A 25,069-nucleotide genomic window follows, 5' to 3' on the forward strand; every position below is an offset into this window, starting at 1 on the left:
GTGTTTACAGGGCTAGGGGAGGGAAGAGAATAGGGTCGTGTAGTTTACAGTCTCCTAGGTTCCTCTCAGGGAAATAGAGTTTTATAACAGGCTTTATGGTAACAATTAAGCAGTAAGAGGAGATGCCGCGCGGGAATATGGAGTGTTGGTTTGGGCAAGTAAGTCAACTCCATGGACACTGGTATCAGGGCAGTAAATACGCAGCTTTCTCTGGTATAGCTCAGTTCCTATTCATTGTACTGAAATGTAAATGGCTGAACGGGAGTGTATGTGCGCCCACGTGACTTCTAGCTGAGGCCGAGGCAGGTGGCAAAATGGTTCCCCTAATCCACTCATAGACACAGTGTTAATGGTGCTCAGTGCTGGGCTCTGCTCTTGTGATTGTGGATAGAATATGTCAGTGGCCAGGGCTGGTACATTGCTGTGTTAGGCCCCACAGGTCCTACAGGTACAGTCTGTGGATGTGGCACATCATTCTTTTTTTTACTAATATAGTGCAGTAACTTTTTAATTCTTCATTATGTATTTTTTTTTTTAATAGTTTATTAATTATTTGCAATTTTCCTTCTGACTCTTTCCTGCCTTCAAATGGGGGGTCACTGACCCCGTCTAAAAAACAAAGGCTACTTATTTATTGTTATCGCTACTTTGTATTACTCATCTTTTTATTCAGGCCTCTCCTATTCATATTCCAGTCTCTTATTAAAAACAGTGCATGGTTGCTAGGGGAATTTGTAGGGATTTCAACATTAAAATGTTTAATTGGGCAACAATACAATGAGACCTAAGATGGAATTTGCCAAAAGAGTATCTTCACTAGCACAAAGGCACACCAAATCAAAAACTATTTACAAAGTGGGATTTGTACTCTTTGTACCGGCTGTATACTACTCAATTATTACCATCAAGATGCAGTAAAGCAATGTTGATTAACAACCGTGCCTGTTTTTTTTTTTTTTTTTTTAAATGTTTTTAATATATATTGTGATTCATTGGCAAGGTTTAATATATAGTATTCAGCCGGTACAAAAAGTACACATCCCACTTAAATAATTTTAGATGTTTTGAAAACGCGCAATTTCCCTCCCCGCCCCTAATTTGCATATGCAGATTTGGTTCAGCCGGGCAGAAGGATTATTCAAAATAAATGAAAAAATTAATAAATAAAAACCAAATGCAAATTAACTCAGAATATCTCTCTCTGCATCATACTAAAAGTGAACTCAAAAGTGAACAACCCCTTTAAAGCTGCCACCCTAGGAATTGGTTCTTGCTTACAAAGACCATGTAGCCTTGCCAGAATCATTACTCTGACAGGGCAGACACAGTTACCATTGTGGTCTACAGAGGTATTTTCAAGTCCTGGCTGGTAGCCAGGGAAACCCACTAGAGCAGTGACCCTCAACCAGTGGCTCGTGAGCAACATGTTGCTCTCTGGCCCCTTGGATGTTGCTTCCAGTGGCCTGAACACAGTTTTTCCTTTTGAATTTCTGACTTAACGTCAAGCTTTAATTGCATAAAAATAATGTATATGGCCTAACAGAGCCTCCCACACAGGGGCTACCAGTAGTCAATCAAATCCAATATTTTGCACCCCTATTCATTTTTTGCATGATTATGTTGCTTTTCAACATTGAGGACCTCTGCACTAGAGAATTGGTTGGAGATATTGGGAAAGCTGGTACTTATATGTGCCTTCCACGGTATCAGTTCCTAAGCATACACCCCTGAGAATCTAACCTAACACACCAAGGATATGTGAATAACAGAAATTGACACAATCCAAATCCTCCATGTTTTTTGTGTACTACAAAGTAGCCTCAGTGTCATGTGCAAGATTTTGTACCTATGACTAGAAATGTGAGATGTACTAATACAGTGCACTCACTAGTATCCTCTGTATATCTTGTGCAGGTTGCATCTGCATCATTATCAGCTACACAGGACTTCTTCTTACTGCCTTCATTTTGCCCCTGATTGAGTTGGCTCAAAGAAAATAGCTTGAAGGTACACTCACTCATCCTGGAGCAATATCTGTAGAGATTATACAAGAAAGAGATGGTCACCCACTCACCCCCTCCCCCTTATTAAGGTAAAAATAGAATGTACCTAGAGTTACTTATTTATTACCAACTATTCCCTGCATACAAGGCATGGGTCACAAGGGGATGATATGATCATCCGAGGTAATAATGGTGTCCAATTATCAGAGCCATCTTATCCTATTAGTCTATCGTTAACGATACCAGTGATGGTTTAATTAAAATTTCTCTGTTGTAAAACTGGCAAATGTCTTACTTACAGCAGCCAGATATGCCATAGTGGGAAAATTTCGCTTTATTAGGAGAATACCTAACGGCTCTTAGAAATGACACAGAATATGGACCACCTGGGACACCATCCAGGAAGTCTAGATGGACTGCCAAGACTACTCTTGACCATGTTCTCTTTTAGTATTGGGAGACACATAAACAGATCAAACAAACTTGGAGCGAAAGGGAGGCAACTAAGGGTGGACGCCACAGTTATTAACATGTATGCCCTTACTATAATATAATCTAAATTAGGCCCAAAAATTTTTTTATTTCGAATTTTTATTTTGAAAATTCATTAATAAAAAAAAAAAATTAAAAAAAGTCTCTGGTGTATAGTTCATCCCTTAAAGTTGGGTATCCAGTTGCATTGTTTCCATTTGAGACGTTTTTGGTTCCCCAGCCAAAACCTACGTGTGAACCTACATGTGTGCTATTTCCATTCTCTACTCAAAAACTAGTGGCTGCCACAAAAGCCCTTTACTGGAAGTTCTCATTTCCAAGACTTCTACTACAATGTAGCTATACTGTACAATTCATAGACATAAATAGTTTTAGTATTAAAGGAGACGAAAAGGGATAATCGTCGGACTTGCCAAAATGTTAGGTGACCCCTAGTGATTCAAATCTCTTACCGGATACGTCAGGCTAGTGCTCCAGTTCACTGAAAAGTGCACCAGGCCACGGTACTACCACAGGAGAGCCATACAGGCATCATCGTCTAGGTCATTTTCTATAATACTGTCTAGGTGCATATGTCCAGTAGAGAGAGAAGCAAAAAGCCAGATTTTCACACTACTTCACATACGCACCCGCTAGTGATGTGCGGGTCGGGTTTCTCGATCCTAACCTGCCTGCATCCGCACTTCCAGGTTGCTTTATAGATCCGTCCGCCGATGACGTCATAAAAGCAGGCACATCGTCTACAATAGACGAAGTCGGAAGCCGGCAATTGACGTGGCGGGCGGCCTGCGGGTAAACTGGTATCGGGTCCGCCCGCACATCACTAGCACCCTCCAATGGCCAAAGAGAAGATCAAATGTGCGGTAAAGGAGCAAGACATTGTGCTCCTATAGAAGTACTCCAGGCCAGTGCACTTTTTAGCGAACAGGAGCTCTATAGGTAGTTAAAATATTGTGGTGTGGGAGATGAGTAATATATCCATGAGACCAGCATCAGAAAACTTTCCATTATTATTTTTTTTTTGAGGAGTAATTTACTGATTCTTGTTTCCTCTGCTGCAGATATAATGGAACAATGTTACAGAAGATATGAATTGGATCATTGCAACTAATACTAAATATTCCAGCATGATTCAAGATGGTTCCATACACATATATTTTTGGGTCATGTTTTACCCCTTTTGTATCGGATGGAAGGCAACTCTTCTGCTGGATGAAGGGGGATCTCCTGCTTTGTATATGAATCACACATCAGGCACCTGGGGCTTTAGTGAAAAAAGAATGAAAGTGTATTCAGTAGACCAGTGGAGCTTGTCACCAGATGATGTTCTGGGTATGGTGCCTTTTTGTAATAGAAAACACTTAAACGGGGTTATGTAATAAAAGGCACTACGTTTGCCCAAGAGCAGTAACCAATAGCAACCAATCAGCAGGAAGCATTTACTGATCACCTGCTTAAATGCAAACATCTTATTGGTTGCTATGGGTTACTGCTTCTGGTAAAACTCAGTGTCTTTTATTACATAAGGGGGATAACCTATTAACACATTATAAACAGTGATGCATCATTTTTGGATTTAGCCAAATACAGACTCTTCCTTCAAAGATATGGCCAAAATTAATCTTAAACATAATTGGAAATTTAAAAGAAATCTGCATTATTTAATAAAAATTGTTGCCTTCACATGTGCAGTGCTTTATAGTAACATTACTTTAAGAATTCATGAATTCCAAACCAATCTTGGATTTGGTACATCTATATAGAAAAACCCTAAATAATGGGAATGTAGTCTACAGCACATGGGGCACAGGGCAAATCAAAGCACAGGTTTTATGGCCTCAATAGACAGACTCCATGCAAAGTTATTAAATAACTCTTTAAAGGACATTTAAAGCTTAAATAAAGAAGTAGCTACAAATGTTGTAAATTATGTTTTGTGCTTCTGTACCAGCCCAAGGAAACCACAGTGCTTTAGCAGTAAAGATCTGTGTCTCCAAAGATGCCCCAGTAGCTCCTCATCTTCTTTTCTGCTGATTCACTGCACATGCTCTGTGCTGCTGTCGCTTACTGAGCTTAGGGACCCACACCCACAATATACAGTACACACAGAATAGAAATGTCACAATATAAGGCTGATTAGTAATTAATACAGATAATTACTACATGGCAGCACAGAAACCAGTGAAATTAGCATCAGAATTTAATAATCAGCCTTGTAGCATCAGCTTATATTACAGGACAACCTCATTTTTTTGCTTGATAATTTGCAATGACCCCTAAGCTTAGCTTCTCAACAGCTGCTCAGAGCCCACTGAGCATGTGAGTGTCACAGACACTTTCCAAGATGGTGAACCCCCTGTGACAAGTCTGAAGTCCTAGATCATTGCTGCTATTGACAAGCTGAAACTTTAGGCTGGTGCAATAAGTTCAGGATATAAAATATGATATTTTTTATCCACCATCATTTTTAGGGTTTAGTTCTCCTGTAATGGTGTTTTACAGTAAGTTTCTTGGGACTGTGATATGGCAGGTGATATGTATATTCAGCAACTTAGTTTGAAGTCTTCATTTGAAGGGAAAACAAATGATAAATATTGCTCCTTATAATACTAAATATATATCTCTCCCTAACAGATGAATTGCCTATTGATCCTAACAGAAACAATTATGTTAGAAGGGTGCACAAATGTATTTTTTCCTGTGTCTCCCCAACTCCATTCACTTCAGAGGTCCGACTCATAGCTGTGTCAGAGGTAAGTTCAGTGTCAGTTATATTTCTTGTGCCTTCTTTTCTTCTACTGTATTGTAGTCCATATTGGTGTTCATATAGCAGGACACAGGGCTAACTGCAGACTTTCTGCTTGACTAAGCATTGGGATTAAGATCCCCATGTCCAGAGTAAAGCTGTCCGTACAAACAGAGATCCTTCCTGATATGCCCACATTGAGGTGGGCATTATCAGGGCCCAACTATCAGATTACAACGAGAAGAATACGGTGAGTGAATTTAGAACCGCATCAAAGAACTGATGCGGTCATCGATCCAACAAAATTTTTAAATCTGGCTGATTGAAATCTGGCTGACTTTCGGCCAGCTATCAATCGGAGAGACATGTTGGAGGGCCCCATACACTGCCCAATATACTGAAAGCTTGGCTGTTGTCAGCCTGCGGAGATGCCTCCATTTGTGTATTTGGGCTGACCTCAGCTTTATCTCCGTTGTGTGTGACCGCACGCAGGCTGATCAAATTCAAATCATTGAAGCAGGGGCACTGAGCAGATCTGCTTGTATCAGCCTGCAAAAATATGCAGGCTAACAACAGCCGCAGCCTTAGGTCATTTCACTGTAATACTTTTAAAAAATACTATAAACTTTTGTATTCCAATCTTAACTGTAATATTTCAGTTTTGTTTCAATTAATCTAATTAAATTTTGTAATAGAGAAAGTTCTTTGCTCTTATGTTTTAACAGGATGTGTTGGAGAACCTTCTAGATCTTGCCGTTTCTGTCGGAGCGACAGACGAATTTCTTCAGTTTGTAAGTGGGAGAGACTTTACTGGCTGGAGGCCACTTGCACACAGATATGGGGGTCATCAGGTAAATGCAAACGCTCAAATACCTGTTAACATCAGTTATGGAATTCCACACATTCTACTCAAATCTTCATTGATACATAACTTTTATTATATGTTAAGAGTCAGTGGTGTAACTAGTGTGCACAGGGACTCCCGCAAAAAATATCCTGAGGGGCCAGGTGCACGAAGATCCTTATTTGGCCTCCCATCCGCCCTCTGCGCACCAGAATCTCCCGCTTGCCTCCGTCCCCCATTCACAGGTATGAGAGCGGCTTTAAAGGCGTTGGTCATATTTTGCCAAGTCCTATCAAAGAACACAGAAAGAACTTGTGCCACACTAATGTATATACGGTAGTCCTTTGTGCGCCTTTGCTCCTATTCATTGTGAACTAGATGCAAAGCACTATGGGTATGAGGTATCCCTGTAACTAAACCTCGCCTTTTATGCTATTGTGTGAGTAGTGGAACTTGCATTTACTATTCTTAAAGGGGTGGTTCACCTTTAATTTAACTTTTAGTATGTTATAGAATGGCTAATTCTAAGCAACTTTTCAATTGGCCTTCATTTTTCCTTTTTTATACTTTTTGAATTATTTGCCTTTTTCTTCTGACTCTTTCCAGCTTTCAGATGTGGGTCACTGACTCCCATCTAAAAACAAATGCGCTGTAAGGCTACAAACAGCGCCGGATTTGTTTGCCGGCCACGCGGTCCGAGCAGGCGGCCATGTGGTCCTAGCGCCTGCCTACACTTCACGCACACGTCCCCATAATGCGGCTGGGCGGCATGCCGCCCCTATTTTTGCTGCCCTAGGCACGGGCCTATGTGACCTCGCCACAAATCTGGGCCTGGCTACAAATATAATGTTTTTGCTACTTTTTAATTAATCAGGCCCTCTCCTATTCATATTCTTGTTTCTCATTCATATCAAAGCATGGCAACCAGATTTCTAAAATTGCAAACTGGAGAGCTGCTGAATAAAAAGCTAAATAACTCAAAATCCACAAATAATGAAAAATAAAAACCAATTGCAAATTATCTCAGAATCACACTCTACATCATACTAAAAGTTAATTTAAAGGTGAACAACCCCTTTAATGGTAGTTGGATCTACAGTCTTTCATGCACTTCATATTTAGCTGGGCCTTATACCTGTATGGTGAAAGATCTCCGTCTGACAGAATATGAATGATTTCCTCACCATGTTATCCATTTGGTTTAAGGGCCCGAGCTAAGCTGGATCACACATTCATAAATAAGATTCTTAGAAATTGTTTTGCCAACTGATGTGATAAAACTGCACTCTGTGTATGAGGCCTTTTTATAAGCTGAGAGTTTTTGTCTGTGAGGGGCTCTATATTCTGTATTACTTACAATATATGTAGCATTCAGGCCGAGATGTGAGTGTCATAAACAATTTTAATTGCATACGTCTCTAATCTAATTAAATTGGTTCCAAAATCCTAATAAATCCAAAAGTAATGACAAGAAAGAAACATGATTAAAAATATTTGCTTTTTGCATATGAAATGGTGCAAATATAATAAACAGACACACATTTAATAAGTGACAAGTTTTTTATTCTTATTCATGCTGCCGTCAGTTTGGTGTTTGGGCTGGCCAGCTGGGGGATGGCAGAGCACATTTAGTTGGCACCTACATCAACAGGTAAGTCACACATTCCGGATATCCTTCTTCCCAAATTCAAGTACATTAACATCTACCTGACCCTTCTCCCTAGAACATTTAATACATTCTTGAATAAAATATCCTTAACTTTGAATTTTGAAAATCATGGTGATTTCTGTGTTAAGGTTTGGAGAGCGATGGGAACTGCAGTTAAAGGGCTCAGGAAGGACACCGTATTCCAGGTAATTAAAACAGGATCAATGGTTGCATTTGTGTTCATTGCCATACATTATTGACAAAATACATAAAATGATGTAGTTTCATTGTTTTGGACTAGGCAACGTAATTTAGATTTTATAGTGTCTGTTCCAGACTTGTAATAACAGTTCCGTTTAGTTTCAGTAGGTGGCAGTGAGGTCCAGTGAATATAATGTTTGACTGCTTTGTATGTAAGAGAGAGAAACTTTGAAATCTGATTATTACATTAGCCAGTGTTTAAAAACGGGAAGGTGCCCTCTAAAAAAATCCACCGGCATAGGGAACTCTCCCAGCACTGTCAATTCTAACTGCCACCTGCTGTGCCCTCACACCACCAGACCAGTTTGGCCTTTTTATGATTTTTATGGTGTAGTTTTTATTTCTAAATTACACTGTTTACACTGCAAATAATTTACTCTACAATATAAAATGTAATTCCTCAACCAGGAAGTGCATTTTTTATAGTTGTAATATTGGTGTGTAGGCGCCATCTCAGGTCATTTTGCCTGGTCATGTGCTTTCGGAAAGAGCGAGCACTTTAGGATGGAACTGCTTTCTGGCAGGCTGTTGTTTCTCCTACTCAATGTAACTGAAAATGAGGCAACTTCGGGCGACTATAGAAAACGCATCACCGCGTGTGCATTAGCGCAGGCGACTTTGCGTTGTAGCCTATGGGGAAAAACGCTGAGGCAGTTCGGGGAGATAGTCGCGCAAAAGATGAGGCGATTAGTCGCCAGGCGACTAATCTCCCCGAATCTCCTTGTGTGGCCTTACCCTTAGATCTACCAGGCAGCTGTTATCTTGTGTTAGGGAGCTGCTATCTGGTTACCTTCTCATTGTTCTGATGGTGGGCTGTTGGGGGGGGAAGGAGGGGGGTGATATCACTCCAACTTGCAGTGCAGCAGTAAAGAGTGACTGAAATTTATCAGAGCATAAGTTACATGACTGGGGGCAGCTGGGAAACTGACAAAATGTCTAGCCCAGGGGTGCCCAAAAGGCATATCGGGATCTACCATTACCTTTTAGTTGGTTATCAGTAGATCTCAGGACAACGTCATCAAACAGCTTTACTAAATTACCTTTCTGTTTTATTCTTTTCATTAAGATATTTATTATGTTAAGATCACATAAGAAATTGGTTTTTTTTTAAATATAGTAATATAAATTCTCTTATAAATCAATACAATATTTAAATAATATTTTCCATGGAACAGACTGCTAACAATGCTTTTATGGATGTAGATTATAATGGGACAACATCACTAAAAGTAGACCTCACATTAGTAAAGCATGGGCACTCCTGGTCTAGCCCCATGTCAGATTTCAAAATTAAATATAAAAAAAATACATTTGCTCTTTTAAAAAATATATTTCAATGCAGAGGTCTGCTGGAGCAGCACTATTAACTGATGCATTTTGAAAAAAACATTTTTTCCCATGACAGTATCCCTTTAAAGTCTGCTGGAGCAGCACTATTAACTGATGCATTTTGAAGAAAACATTTTCCCCCATGACAGTATCCCTTTAAAATGCCATAGGTTTTTGTTTTCTTTAATCTCAGTCAGTGCATGCCACCCACCTTCATGGTATCAGGTCCTTGGTGTGTGTATTGTCTTTCAGTCTTTATAAGGGGAGTTCTTTATGTTCTGTTGTTTTGCAGAGATGGGGATGGAAGAGCCGTGCTCCGTTCTTCAGTACGAGAATTTCTGTGCAGCGAGGCCATGCATCATCTTGGCATTCCCACCAGCAGGGCTGCGAGGTACTTCTTCCCTTACTTAGTTATTGAAATATAAAATGTATCCCCCCCTAAAAGCCTCTCTTTCAATTTCTTTTGACTGACTTATCCTTGCAAGACACATAACTTCATATGCTTAAGGAACTAGATTTGTGTCTTTTTTAATAAATTGTTATTCTGTTATTACAGTCTTGTCGTAAGTGATGATGCAGTGTGGAGAGACCAGTTCTACAATGGAAATCTGAGAAAGGAAAGGGGTAAGTGTCTAAAACAGGAACAATGCAATGATTTCTAACACAGGGATGTTTTAAACGATGCCATTTTTTTTTATATACATCTAAACAGCCCGGGAACCTTATTTTAGACACAGATACAGATTTTGAAGTCAAGTGCAGTACTGACTGGTTGGGGTAATTTAACTAGTGCAATTTCCACCTGTGGCAATGTAAGAGGGCTCTATTCTCTATACCAGTGAGTGATCCCCAACCAGTGGCTCATGAGCAACAAGTTGCTAACCAACCCCTTGGGTGATTTAGGTTATTGGTATAAAGCTGACTTCGGGCTCAGGGAATTCAAGCTGCCTTTTTGCTTTTCTCCTATGGGGGCAATTAACAGGTCAAATTCAAGCTGAAGATGTGAAAAAAGCCAAGGGGAAGTAAGCCATACCTTTTTTTGGGGGAAATAACTATTAAAAAATTTGGTGTTACTGGTCCTTTAAAGTATCCTCTACCTTCTTTGTTCCTAGGAGCAATGATATTACGTGTTGCCAAGTCATGGTTTCGAATTGGTTCGCTTGAAATTTTGGCTCGTTCTGGAGAGTTTGAGTTACTGAGGTAAAATGGATACATTTCTATTATCCTGTAGTGTGCATTTCTCTTCTAGACCATACACACACACATTGTTTTTAACAGCAGTTTATTCAATATATTTGAGACTAGTGAGTCTAGTTAATTATCTGAGAGACTGCGTTGCTGTTACCTTGAGTTAAATCTCTTTTGCAGGGCTGAGAATGGTAGTCTTTATTTTATCATCGTCAATCATCAGAACCTGATTAGAGCATAATGAAAAACCATACAAAAAAGCAAATTTTTTAAAATAAACTCTGCCAGTGTGTTATGACAGGAGAACAAAACTATCATCAAATACTCATGTCTGTATCATTTGTGAAAAACTCTTGCCCGAAGTAGCTAGAAGTGGAACTGAATAAAAGACTGGTTTCTAGCTTCTATTTTCCAATTTTACTCTACTGCCTTTGTGCACAGCGAAAGGTAACCAAAAGAGATCACTGGGACTGTTATAATATAGTAGCACAGGCAGGTCCGGACTGACAATTAAAATAGGCCCTGGCATTTCAGATACACAGAGGCCCAATCAGCCCACATAGAGTCCCAAACAGCCCCCGACTAAATACTGACTTTCCATAAGACCTTACAGCAGCCCCTCTGGTATTTGCCAGAACCCACAGATTGCCAATCCGGGCCTGAGCACAGGGTTCCCTGGACTGTTATGCTGTGCCGGTGCATTTTTCAAAAAAAGGAGTGCCACCCTGGTGTAGGAGATAACCAACTAGAATCACCGGGAGGGAAGGGGATTCCTTGGCACCTTCACTGGTTTTACCTTTTTTTCTTTAACATCCCAACATTGCATTAAGATAAAGAAGTCACAATAGAGTTTACTCTCTGGCCAATGGCTGATTTCTCCTGTGAAAGGCCCAGGTGTTAAAGGGATATTGTCGTGGAAAAAAATATTTTTTTCAAAATGCATCAGTTATTAGTGCTGCTCTGGCAGAATTCTGCTTTGAAATCCATTTCTCAAAAGAGCAAACAGATTTTTTTTTTTTTTTAATTTTGAAATCTGACATGGGGCTAGACATATTGTCAGTTTCCCAGCTGCCCCCAGTCATGTGACTTGTGCTCAGATAAACGCCTGTCACTCTTTACTGCTGTACTGCAAGTTGGAGTGATATCACCCCCCTCCAGTTGCTTAACAACAGAACAATGGGAAGGTAACCAGATAGCAGCTCCCTAACACAAGATAACAGCTTCCTGGTAGATCTAAGAACAGCACTCAATAGTAAAATCCATGTCCCACTGCGACACATTCAGTTACATTAAGTAGGAGAAACAGCAGCCTGACAAAAAGCAGTTCCGTCCTAAAGTGCTGGCTCTTTCTGAAAGCACATGACCAGGCAAAATGACCTGTGGTGGCTGCCTACACACTGATTTAACAACTAAAAAAAATACACTTGCTCATTTAGGAATAAAATGTTATATTGTAGAGTGAATTATTTGCAGTGTAAACAGTGTAATTCAGAAATAAAAACGACATCATAAAAAAATCATGACAGAATCCCTTTAAGATTTCGTCAGTACAGGTGTATATTCATTTTCAGTGAAGCATGTAGATGTGTAAGGCAATATATGAAGTGCGAAGAGTTATCATTCGTTAAATTAAGTCAGTTTATTGGCTGTTTGATAGGAACTTGGCAGACTTCATCATCACAAACCATTTCCCTTCAATCAACAGCAAAGATCCTAATAGAACCCTGGTAAGATTTAGAGAACTTGATGATACTATGAAATTCGAACTATATTTTGGTGATTTAACTAGAAATTACTGGGCCCACAGCAGTATCCAAACCTCGGGAGAACATAAACATTAGCCTACAGTCCTGGGTCCCCACTATTCACTGACTGCGCTGGCCTTATTGTTACTCCCCTGCTCACTGTAAAATAAAGTAGTTCTGGCCATTACATAAATTTTTATAAAACTGTGCTTTATGTGTTCTAACTTAGGCACAGGACACAATTGCATGTACTTAGAACACTATAGATAACATGGCTTTAAAATACAGAAGCTTTATGCTTAACCAAATATTTATTGCCCATCTCAAAAATGAGAATGGGAGGTAAATTACTATATGTTAGATCAACTTGTTAATTATTCCTGTTATTAGAAGCATTTGAGCATTGTTACTTTGGCTTTAATTTATAAAATATATCAAGGACCCAAACTGGACTGGACTGTATTGTAGATATGCTTATTTCTAACCATACATTTAATTTCAGGCATTTTTCTCTATCGTGGTATCTGAAACTGCCAGTCTCGTAGCCTTGTGGATGTCAGTTGGATTTGCACACGGTAGGTTTACATTGTTTCCCAGTGACTGGAATTCTACTGTCTCCAAATAAAATCTACACACAAAGGCTTCAGAGGCTACTCTGCTGCTATTAACCCTTCCAATGGAATAAGTTGGAGGTGGATATATAATTATTTAAATACTGCAACCTAAATTTCAAGAAAATTTAATTGATTACTACATCTACAAAACTATTTAAAGGGCGTTGTTCCCCTTTGAGTTATCTTATAGTAATTTTTATTCAGCAGCTTTCCAGTTTGCAAATTAAGCAATGTCATTGATAAGGACCAAATTACCCTAGCAACCATGCATTGATTTGAATAAGAGACTGGAGTATGAATAGGAGAGGCCTGAATAGAAAGATGAGTAATAAATAGTAGCAATAACAATACATTTGTAGCCTTACAGAGCACATGTTTTTTAGATGTAGTCAGTGACCCCCATTTGAAAGCTGGAAAGAGTCAGAAGAAGAAGGCAAATGATTAAAAACTATAAAAAAGATAAAATGAAACCAATTCAAAAGTTGCTTATGATTGGCCATTCTATAAAATACTAAAAGTTAACTTAAAGTTGAACCACCCCTTTAACAGTCCACACCAGGGCCCCAATTATAGAAAGAGCATGAATCTGGGATGCTATCATGGCCTTGGTCATAGAGGTAAAAGCCATAGACATATGTATGGTCCGGATATCAAACATCTTGTATGTATGTGTTATTTTGGTCATTTCACATCATTAAAAAATATAACTCCTTACACCACTGTTGATTGGCTCTCGATAATCTCATGCTAACCATACAGAAATATTAATTGAAATGTTAACTCCTTTATCAAAGTCAAATGGATGCGCAAAAACACAAAGGGTTTCAACTTAGAGGATAGAAAAGTTTTTGATAGAAGTGTATGCGCTTTCTTAAAATAAAATACACCTTTACCACAGTTTTTTGAGTTCTCCTTTAGTTAGAATGGCTCTCTTGTCACTTGACTTATGGAGGAATAGCTCCCAGCTGTGAGAGCGAAAAACAGCGTCTCCTCTCCCACCCGGTAGATAAATGTTCCGCAATTCTACCTCAAAGAACAAAAAAACGAGAGGGAAAAAACACAGTTGCACACTGCCAAGATATAGATACGGCTGCCCTGCTTTGATAGTACTCACAGGATTTTGCTGGATTTTACTCGCACATCAGCGCTGTTCCCCAGTGCAGTACGATCCGCGTTTAGTTCCGCGAACGGGAGGCTCTTTTATCAATAACTTACTGTTTGCCTGGCAGTGTGTTGTGTTTAGAATGGATCGGTGGAGTCTGTGATGAATGGGTATGGCCAGTGTGGATCAGAGGCATGGCCTAAAATAGTGATATTTTTGTTTTTTAGGCAGCACTAAATGATCTGTAGATGTGAGAATGGTCAACAATACCCCTGTTTATTTCTCTTCAGGTGTGTGCAATACCGACAATTTTAGTTTATTATCCATCACAATAGACTATGGTCCATTTGGTTTCATGGAGAGCTATGATGCTGGTAAGCGGAACAAGTAGATGTGTGTAAAGGTAGAAGTAGAATCATTATTTTGTAAAGCTATTGCTTCATATTTGTATAAAAAAGACCTTTATGTGACTTTTAGGTTACAATCATGCTTAATTGACGGATTTATGGGATTTATACCATTGACCCTGCATTAATTATAGCACTAGAATGATTGTTAATGGAGGAGTAAAGCTACTTTTTTAATAAGAGGTCCTTGCAAAGGTGGAAAGGCTGGGGATGGCAGCCTGTGCATGGGCCTCTTGTCTAAAACTGGCTTTATTTTGCCTATTTCCCTGATAAAATTCTTCTCTTAATGTTAGTTTGGGGGTTTCTTGTGCAAGTAAAGATAAAAAACATGTAAAATATCTGTAGAACTGCCACAGTCAAATCCTGCTATTGCTTTGATATACATTGGTTGTTAGGTCTCTTGCAACTTTAGTGGCGAAAGCATTTCTGCTACAGTTATTTTTTTTAAAGGTAAGTTTTATTGTTTTAAATATGTAAAACAAAGCACAACAAAACAACCAAGTGCATTACATGGATAAAAGTTGACACATAGGGAATTGTAACAGCAAAAGACATGGGGGGGGGGGGGGGGGTTGTTGGACACCCAAGAAGTAGGTCTTTGCTTTAGGATTTAAGTCACTGTTTACTCCAGGCTGGATCGAGAAATGACATAGCTACCTTGTGTGGTGTACTTAGGCTACCCTACTTCAGGCTTCATCAGAGAGTGCTGAAACCGGATCAATGCTACATTGTTCTTTAATTGTTCTTAGTTAGCAGCCATATTGCACAACTGGCTGGCACTGAAGAAACTGCCAAGTGTGGTAGGGTGTTGTTACCTCTGCAATTATCCCCAATATGTCTGTGGAGAGTTCAACTCCCTGTGTGCCATGGCACATAAGTAGCTATGGTCAAAACCCCAGTCCGTATCCTTGTAACCTACACATAAACTGGTCTATTGCAGTTAGAATAATCAGTGTAAATATCTGATTGGTTGCTGTGTTTACAAACACAGGCAAACTTTTTTTATTCCCTACACAGCTTTCAAATAGCAAATAACTATTGTCCATGGCAAAATGTGCACTAATATGTAAAATCAAATAATGTAAAAGCATAACAAGAGTGCTATAATATTTATATTTATGAATATATAGGATAAAGGCTATCCCTGGTCTATAGACCTTTCACTGATTGATTCCTGTGTATCTTGACTGTTTAACCTGAACCAGAGTAGTTGGAAAGCATGCAGATGGAGTGCCCCTACTTATTTTATTAATGCAGTATTTATGTTGGTTAGTTTTGCATGGGTTAGCCCAGAATCCTAGCTACATGGGCCGGTTGCAGCCTGAAATAATAGGCCCCAGTCATCTCTGATGAAACAAGTCACAGGAGAGCCTGCCCTCCTATTATGTTATAATTGGCATCATTAGATGGAAGGGTTCTGAAGCAACTTCTCTACCTCAGAGTCAGTCCTGGGTTAAAAAGGGAATGGTTTGGCTGGCTATAGACCCAACATACAAATGATACACTAGTGATTAACTGTCTGCTGATTTAAAACTGTAAGAAAGTGCTTGCAACCGGCTGGAAGTTTCTAGCTGGAAATGTTCTCCTCAGCATGTAACAGGGTTAAGGTTAAAGGAACACCAATATCAATAAATGAAAGTGTTTTAAAGTAATAAAAATATAATGCAGTGTTGTCCTGCACTGGTAAAACTGCTGTGTTTGCTTCAGAAACACTACTATTGTTTAAATAAATAAGCTGCTGTGTAGCAATGGGGGCAGCCATTCAAAGGAGAAAAGGCTCAGGTTACACAGAAGATAAGCTCCGTACAACATAATGGTGTTATCTGCTATCAACTATTTAACCTGTGCCATATAGACTTTTTTTCAATTCAGACCATTGCTACACAGCAGCTTGTTTATATGAACTATAGTAGTATTTCTGAAGCAAACACAGCAGTTTTACCAGTGCAGGGCAACACTACTTGAGATTTTCGTTACTTTAAAACACTTTCATTTTTTGGTGTTACTGTTCCTTCAATACTATATAGAAATAGAGGCCTCTGCTTGAGAAGAAAATGTTATTGTTGTTGTAATGAATGATTTGCTTTGAATAGATTATGTTCCAAACACATCTGATGATGAAGGACGGTACAGGATTGGAAACCAAGCCAACGCTGCCATGTTTAATCTGAACAAATTGCGTTTAGCACTAAATCCCCTTTTGGATGCCAGACAACAACAGCTGTGAGTAATCGCCTACAATTGCATGGTAATGTGCACCTTTAGGATTCCAATGCCTGCTATAATGTGGCAGTTGGGGTACCTCTGTCTCTTTTTGCTACGTTCTAATATTTGAAGTAAAACCCCAACAACAGTTTCTCTATCACTGTGAGATTTTAAATGTGTATTAGAAGTATTCAGTGTAATTTATGAATCTCCCCAGCTCTTGTCTTACGTTTCTGGTGTTCTGGATCTGGCCTGTCCCACCTTCCCCATGTTACTCTGTATAGTGTTGGGCTGATGCATGTGACATCCCTAAGTAGAAAACAACTGCGCAAAATCCACTATTTGGGATTCGGCTGAGTTCCTGAATCCTTTAGAAAAGATTCGACCGAATACTGAACCAAATCTGACTCCTAATTTGCATATGCAAATTAGAGGCGGGAAGGGAAAAAGTGGAAAAAATATTTTTTACTTCCTTGTTTTGTGACAAAAAGTTACGTGATTTCCATTCCCACCCCTAATTTACATAAGAAAAAAATTCGGATTTGGTTTGGCCGGGTATCCTTATACTGTATGTCATGTTAGACCATTTCCTATTTCAGCCACACAATTGTCTGCGGAACTTCAGAGAGAGGATCCCCAACGATCATGCAATGCGCTTCAATAAATACAGTAAATAATTGCTTAAAATTCATGGTACCGCTGGAAGGAGGTCCCTTTGCCTAAGAACTTGCAGTCTATGAAGGAAATTTACAGTGATCTGAAACTAACAGAATTGCCTCCCATAAGTAGTATATTTTAAATTAATATGAATAAAAATTTTTTGTGAGAGAGTGCAGGTGTTTCATTGCTGTGGTTTTCCCTGATAGCATTGCAGTGATCCAAAACACCCAAAATGCCACTTTTTGTGACATAATTAATTTGTCTAAAGGGCCAAATGTTATATGCTACCTGGGGGTTCCCATGAGCCACATTCAAATGTAAAAAGAGATGGGGAGCAACACAGGCTTTTGCTGGGGAGCCAAATAAGGACAGCAATTAGCTCTTTGGTAGCCCCTATGTGGACTGACAACCTAAGGGAGCCTCTGGCAGTACACCTGTTTTTATGCAGCCAAAATTTGCCTCCAGCCTTGAATTAAAAAATAAGCACTGGAAACAACATCCAAGGGGTTAGCAACCAACATTTCTTGTGAGCCTCTGGTTGCGGAATACAGTGCTATACAGATATGGGATCTGTTATCCGGAAACCCATTATTCAGAAAGCCCTGAATTACGGGATGGCCTTCTCCCATAAACTCAATTTTATCCAAGTAAAGCAAATTTTTAAAAGTGATTTCCTTTTTCTCTGTAATTATAAAGAAAGTTGATCCCAACTAAGATATAATTAATCCTTATTGGAGACAAAAACAGGCAATTGGCTTTATTTAATGTTTACATGATTTTCTAGTAGACTTAGGGGCAGATTTACATAGGATCGTATATCGAGGGTTAATTAACCCTCGATATTCGACTGCCGAATGTAAATCCTTCGACTTCGAATATTGAAGTCGAAGGATTTAGCGCTATTCCTACAATCGAACGATCGAAGGAATAATCGTTTGATCGAACGATTAAATCCTTCGAATCGAACGATTAAATCCTTCGAATCGAACGATTCGAAGGATTTTAATCCATCGATCGAAGGATATTCCTTCGATCAGGAAATTGTTAGGAAGCCTATGGGGACCTTCCCAATAGGCTAACTTCGGCCTCGGTAGGTTTTAGGTGTCGAACTAGGGGGTCGAAGTATTTTTTAAAGAGACAGTACTTCGACTATCGAATGGTCGAATAGTCGAACGATTTTTAGTTCGATTCAAAGTCGTAGTCGAAGTAGCCTATTCGATGGTCGAAGTAGCCATATTCAACCATTCGAAATTCGAAGTGTTTTTTCTTCTATTCCTTCACTCGAGCTAAGTATATGGGCCCCTTAAGGTATGAAGATCCAAATTACAAAAAGATACATTATTCTGAAAATCCCAGGTCCCAAACATTCTGGATAACAGGTTCCATACCTGTACTAAGGCTACATCTCTTTCTTGTATGTGCTGATGTCTTCTGGCAGTGAATGAAAGAGTCCATTAGTAAGTTCTGGTACTATAATGTATGTTGGAGTTGATTTAATTGGAATTTAATGTCTAATTGTATTTAGAGCTACCCAAGTACTTGAAGGATTTCCAGGTCTCTATTACCAGAGGTAGGTTGTAAATGTTACAGGTAAAACATTATTTCATTGACAATGTATTGCATAACAAAGTGCAAGTACATGGATTTATGTGAATTTCTTTTCATAGACAGCTATAGAACAACCTATTTTTGATCTCAAAGGTGGCTGTAACTATGGCAAGCAATATGGCAGCCTTCATTAACTGTACCCTTACAAACTCACAGCAAAGAGAAACCTTCATTTACTATATGCTTTGGCCAAAAATTTGACTGTTTAGGTCTTGGTAAATGTGTGGAGAAATACGTTTTGCAGCTATTATCTCTCAAGGAATTCAGGATATCTAGCAATTACAGCTTAGCAGATATCTATCTGGGATAGCCTGAGATAAAACTAGGGATACCTCCGATTCCACCACATAAAGGGGTATATTCATCAAAGAGTGATGTTCGAGATCGCCACAGTCCGCTAGCGTGAAATACTGCCACTCTCCATTCATTTAAATGGGATTTTTAAAGGCGTATTTATCAAATGGTGAACTTTCACTTAAAACCTTTGATAAATACGACCTTTAAAAATCCCATAGAAATGTATGGAGAGAGGCGGTGGCGATCTCTAACTTCACTCTTTGATAAATATACCCCATAGAATATATTGTATGCATAAAAATGTGGTTCAGATGGAAACAGACATTACTGAAGCATGGGGCAGTTTCATTATATCTGCTGCTCCATTCTTTGTGCAGCGCAACAATATATTACGTCATATTGTTTCAGAAACCAATGATCTGTTTTAATTGTGTGCAGATTCACAGAGCTATTCAGATCTAAACTGGGCATGCTGGGTGAAAATGATCTGGATTTGACTTTGATATCATCCTTCCTTGATGTAAGTTACATCACTAGTAAATCTTCATATTATACTGTTTAGGCTAAAGGACAATAACACACAACTCATGTGACTGGCTGTTCTTATTTCCTAGCTAATGGCAAGTGCCAAGGCTGATTTTACAATGTCATTTCGTCAGCTGAGTGAGATCTCACTGGATGAGCTACAGAGCCTTACCATTCCTCAGGTATCTAACAGAATATCTTTCCCCCTGTCTGCTACAGCAGTTCTGCTTTCAGGTATCCCCACAAATTATTTTAAATATTTATTATAAAGATATGGGATCCGTTATCCAGAAACCTATTATCCAGAAAGCTTTGAATTATGGAAAGGTTGTCTCCCATAGACTCCATTATGATCAAATATCCAAATTTTTAAAAATTATTTTCTTTTTCTCTGTAACAATAAAACAGTAGCTTGTACTTGATCCAAACTAAGATATGGGGGCCCATTTACTTAGTTCGAGTGAAGGAATATAATAAAAAATACTTCGAATTTCGAATGTTTTTTTTGGCTACTTTGACCATCGAATGGGCTACTTCGACTACGACTTCGAATCGAACGATTCTAACTAAAAATCGTTCGACCATTCGATAGTCGAAGTACTGTTTCTTTAAAAAAAAAACTTCGACCCCCTAGTTTACCACCTAAAACCTACTGAAGTCAATGTTAGCCTATGGGGAAGGTCCCCATAGGCTTTGCTATCTTTTTTAGGTCGAAGAAAAATCGTTCGATCGATGGATTAAATTCGATTTTTCGTTCGATCGAACGAATTGCGGTAAATCCTTCGACTTCGATATTCGAAGTCAAAGGATTTCAATTCGACAGTCGAATATCGAGGGTTAATTAACCCTCGATATTCGACCATAAGTAAATTTGCCCCATAATTAATACTTATTGGAAGCAAAACCAGCCTATTGGTTTTATTTAATGATTACATGATTTTCTAGTAGACTTAAATTACAGAAAGATCCATTATCCAAAAAACACGAGGTCCCGAGCATTCTGGATAACAGCTCCCATACCTGAACCAGTTGTCTATCTTTGTATTCAAGTTTTTAGAATGTTATTTTTTATAGACATTCACATTCTGTTACTTCATATTTACAAGCACAGGATTATACTCACAAATCCCAGGTGATCTGCCTACTAGCTTCATGATCGTTATACCTTTGACCAATAAACATTATTGATTTCAGGAATATTGGGCATTGCAAGACATCAGCCGACAAAATAATTTTCCAGCATGGGTCGATGCCTATATTCTGAGATTAAAAAGGTAAAACTGCCATAAATCATATTATTTCTGCTCATTTTGTCTTGGATTATTCATTATGAATAACTGATATGCAGGTTTTTGGCACCAGTTTTTGGCAGTTCAACAACCACTCGACTCCTAACATGCCCAGAATTTATTTCGTTGATTATTCAAAAGTCATAACCTCTGTTGTGCTCTGATTATAGGAAGAAATCTTTCTGCTCAGGTTTGTTTTATTCACTGATTTCAGAGGAGTTGAGCTTTTGCAATCTTAAAGGGATATACTGTCATGGGAAAAAAAATTTTTTTCAAAATGAATCAGTTAATAGTGCTGCTATTAATAATAAGTCTGCACTGAAATCCATTTCTAAAAAGAGCAAAAAGATTTTTTTATTTTCAATTTTGAAATCTGACATAGGGCTAGACATTTTGTCAATTTCCCAGCTGCCCCAGGTCATGTGACTTGTGCTCTGATAAACTTCAATCACTCTTTACTGCTGTACTGCAAGTTGGAGTGATATCACCCCCTCCCTTCCCCCCCCTCCTCCCCCCCCAGCAGCCAAACAAAAGGACAATGGGAAGGTAACCAGATAACAGCTCCCTAACACAAGATAACAGCTGCCTGGTAGATCTAAGAACAACACTCAATAGTAAAAACCCATGTCTTGCTGAGACACATTCAGTTACATTGAGAAGGAAAAACAGCAGCCTGCCAGAAAGCATTTCTCTCCTAAAGTGCAGGCACAAGTCACATGACCAGGGGCAGCTGGGAAACTGACAATATGTCTAGCCCCATGTCAGATTTCAATTGAATATAAAAAAATCTGTTTGCTCTTTTGAGAAATGTATTTCAGTGCAGAATTCTGCTGGAGCAGCACTATTAACTGATTCATTTTGAAATTTTTTTTTCCCTATGACAGTATCCCTTTAACAAGGAAATAGGCTAAAAGTATAACATTCTGTACTGGGCTTCTTTTAATGACCAGAGTGATTATTTGTGTCCCTGAAGAGGCCCCAGTGTCTCCCCATTTTCTTGCTGATTCACATTGCATGCTCTGGTCAGTTGGGTAAGCTTAGGGACCGACTCACAGTATATATAGAATATAAAATACAGGTTAATTAGCAGTTAATAACAAATACAGTGCATTCTGCATCAGAAATTGATAATCATCCCTGTAGCATCAGCTTCTATGACAACCTAAAAATTCAGCATCTCAACTGCCATCAAAAGCATAAAGAGCATACACACTCTTACTAACACTCGGCTCCTTGTGTCGATCTGGGGTAGAGGGGCCCTGTGGGCTCCACACACCCCAGTCGGACACTGCCTGGATCATAACTGTTACAAGGCTTCTACAACTCTCTGCTGGTACAGTAGGTACACTATATAAAATACAGCATTGCTAGCTATATTCATTTTTAGGGGCAAAATTACTAAAGAACAAGCAAGTTTTTTAAGCGAAAATTTGCCAAAATTACAATTCACAGGGGCAATTTAGTAAAAAGGTGTGAAAAAAAGTGTGATCTATCTAAAACGTTAACCTTTTCGCCAAAGTCTATATCGCCAGGTTCTACCTGGCGATTAATAAGATGAAGCTACATCCTCAACATTATTATGTCAGTAAAATCATATCCTGCATTTTAAACTCAAAAAAAGACAAAACGCTGGCGTCTTTTCACATATTAATGTGGGATTATGTTGTTGTACATGTTATTTACAGTTTTTTAACCATTTGAAGCTCATGTCACATTTGTTTTAGGATGGGCTCATGGCCTAGGGCAATATTAAAACTCTATTGTCTTTATTTAATAAGAAGTGGCCACTTCCAGCAATTTCATCAACATCACCAATAAACATATACATATGACCTTTATATAACCACCATATTTAAATTGATGTAAGTGGAAGTATGTTATAGAAATTTCTCTAGAAAGAAAGTAACATTTGAGAAAATTTACGAAGAAACTTTTGTGCTGATGAATTTTCTCTGGAAAAAGTACGCCAGTGTTCATTTGCCGAGACAACGTTTAGCATTTTGATAAATATGCCTATCTGATATGAAATAACGTCTGATGTAGTTGCACAAAGTATGATGGTGCCTTCCGAAATGAAAGTTTGCATGCAAGTAAATTTGCCCCTTAGATTTTAGTCCTATATTTTGAGTCTTTAGAATGAGTGAGCCTTTGGGCTACTGTAGGAACCTGGCTTGTTGGGGCAGAAACATTGCATGGTCACTAGGAGGTAAATGCTGCAAACCACATTTTCACCAAAGCAATAAGCAACTTCTTTTTTTTTTAATTTAAATGATCTTTTTTCAATTTTCCAATAAACATACCAGGTTCTAAATTGTCTTTAACCCAGAAGACTAGTACCCTGTAATTCAAAATCAATACATAAAAAAATACATTTAACTGTGTTTAGCTTATACTTTATGTTCTCTCTACAGAGCAGGTTCAATACAGTTTTAAAGGGCATGTAAACTCCAAAATAGAATAAGGCTAGAAATGCTGTATTTTGTATACTAAATATAAACATGAACTTACTGCACCACAAGCCTAATCAAACAAATAATTTATGCTTTCAAAGTTGGCTACAGGGGGTCACCATCTTGTAACTTGTTAAACATCTTTGCAAGACTAAGACTGTGCACATGCTCAGTGTGGTTTGGGCTGCTTAGGGATCGTCATAAACAAAGCTGCTTGAGTTCTGCATGGCTGGGAAGTAAGGCGGGGGCTCCCCCTGCTGTTCATAAGTATGATTGTTTCCCTGCTCAGCAATTAGGGACCATCTGACAATTCCTATCCACAGCAGTAAATGAAGGGATAATTTCACTACATACAGTCAGGTTTCTTATAAAAACCATACACATTTTTTAATTAAAGTATATTGGAGATAGGGTTCCTTTTCATTAAAGAAAGTAAAAATGGGATTTTATTTTTTTGCCTTTACATGCCCTTTCAGTAAGATTGTATTTTACCATTTTTAATAATATTAATATTAATTAATTAATATTAATTAAGACGATTTTGACCTCTTCTCCCAGTGATCATAGACCTCCTCAATCTACATTTGGGTAACACCATTAAAAAGAATTTTCAGAATTCTTAGCTTCTCAGATGGCTCTCAGTAGGCCATATATTCGTATATGTTAACCTGTATTGCTTATAAATAAGCAACTTTTGGGCAGTGAAAAGTGAGGTGTATGTGGGCTTAACTGTTCCTCCCATTATTAACAAAACCTTTGCAGGAGCAGGGAGACGCTTCCACTGTAATAATATGAAATAACTGTCTGTGGAAGGCTGATATTATGTTACAGCATCAGTCTCTTCTGATAATTAGAGCAATTAGGGGTAGAATTGTTGTTTTTATATACTATTCCTCTTAAATCATTGATTGAACACTTCATTCATTCATTCATTGATCACTATTCATTGATATGGGAAATTTAGGAACATAAGTCTTGCATTATTATTAAGTTAATTGTGCATGGCAGCAAGCTGGGATACTTGGCAGAACATCGAGTATTTCCAGATGTTGAACTCATCTTGTGTTTGTGCTGTAGCAAATAGGAAGAAACATTAACTTCATATTCCAATCCCATATTTGTAATCCTTTCATAAACAGTCTTAAATAAATTAACTATTTGCTAATTCCAGATCAATGTTCGTGGGTGGGGGATTTCAGGGACTGAAGAGAACTATTGACATTAGATGCTCTCAGTGGAGCAAAAAATTAGTCAATGTTACGCTATTATGTGTTTTTCATGGCACACAAACTGTGATCAAGATTGGATGCAGAGTAGAAGGGGTCCCAGGCAATGCAGGGAAGCACGGGGCCCCACTTTGATTAACTGAATACAAGTTAGGAATGTCCAGCAACAAGTCAGAGTTATCAAACGCTTGCGGAGTGCTGTAATCAGGGTCAGACTGGGCTGGCAGGACAGGGGGAAAACCCGGTGGACCCCCAACCCTCGTGGGCCCCACCAGCCCAAACCTGCTTACCGCTGGCTGTCGATTTGCTCCTTCATGACCTTCATCCCCCTGCCCTTTGAAGAAGGTATGCTTTGGCTGGGAAGGGGTAAGGCTCAGGGGGATATGTGGAGGGGGCCTGTGCGGGTGGCAGAGTGAGGATCGGGGGCTGG

General features: G+C 38.8%; 1 protein-coding gene across 9 annotated transcripts in view; it reads left to right on the forward strand.

Annotated features, from left to right (window-relative positions):
• The first annotated feature begins 8 nt into the window (after positions 1-8).
• The window catches only part of LOC108718782 (protein adenylyltransferase SelO), a 28,974-nt gene continuing 3,913 nt past the window's right edge, over positions 9-25,069 (forward strand). Inside the window, exons 1-18 of one of the 9 annotated variants that reach the window (XM_041565848.1) lie at positions 11-158; positions 1,915-2,092; positions 3,557-3,827; positions 5,130-5,248; positions 5,967-6,092; positions 7,672-7,736; positions 7,883-7,939; positions 9,616-9,714; positions 9,880-9,947; positions 10,436-10,523; positions 12,169-12,238; positions 12,759-12,831; positions 14,263-14,346; positions 16,473-16,602; positions 18,770-18,814; positions 19,588-19,669; positions 19,764-19,856; positions 20,869-20,948. In XM_041565848.1, coding sequence (XP_041421782.1) covers positions 3,584-3,827; positions 5,130-5,248; positions 5,967-6,092; positions 7,672-7,736; positions 7,883-7,939; positions 9,616-9,714; positions 9,880-9,947; positions 10,436-10,523; positions 12,169-12,238; positions 12,759-12,831; positions 14,263-14,346; positions 16,473-16,602; positions 18,770-18,814; positions 19,588-19,669; positions 19,764-19,856; positions 20,869-20,948 — 1,523 coding nt within the window. In that variant the 5' untranslated portion in view covers positions 11-158; positions 1,915-2,092; positions 3,557-3,583. Of the gene's footprint in view, positions 159-292; positions 449-1,914; positions 2,093-3,556; positions 3,828-5,129; positions 5,249-5,966; positions 6,093-7,671; positions 7,737-7,882; positions 7,940-9,615; positions 9,715-9,879; positions 9,948-10,435; positions 10,524-12,168; positions 12,239-12,758; positions 12,832-14,262; positions 14,347-16,472; positions 16,603-18,769; positions 18,815-19,587; positions 19,670-19,763; positions 19,857-20,868; positions 20,949-25,069 lie in introns of those variants that run through there. The other 8 variants (XM_041565847.1, XM_041565844.1, XM_018267227.2 and 5 more) reach the window with 8 other exon arrangements.

This window comes from Xenopus laevis, chromosome 6L (genome assembly GCF_017654675.1).
Source record: "Xenopus laevis strain J_2021 chromosome 6L, Xenopus_laevis_v10.1, whole genome shotgun sequence".
Taxonomy (NCBI): Eukaryota; Metazoa; Chordata; class Amphibia; order Anura; family Pipidae; genus Xenopus; species Xenopus laevis.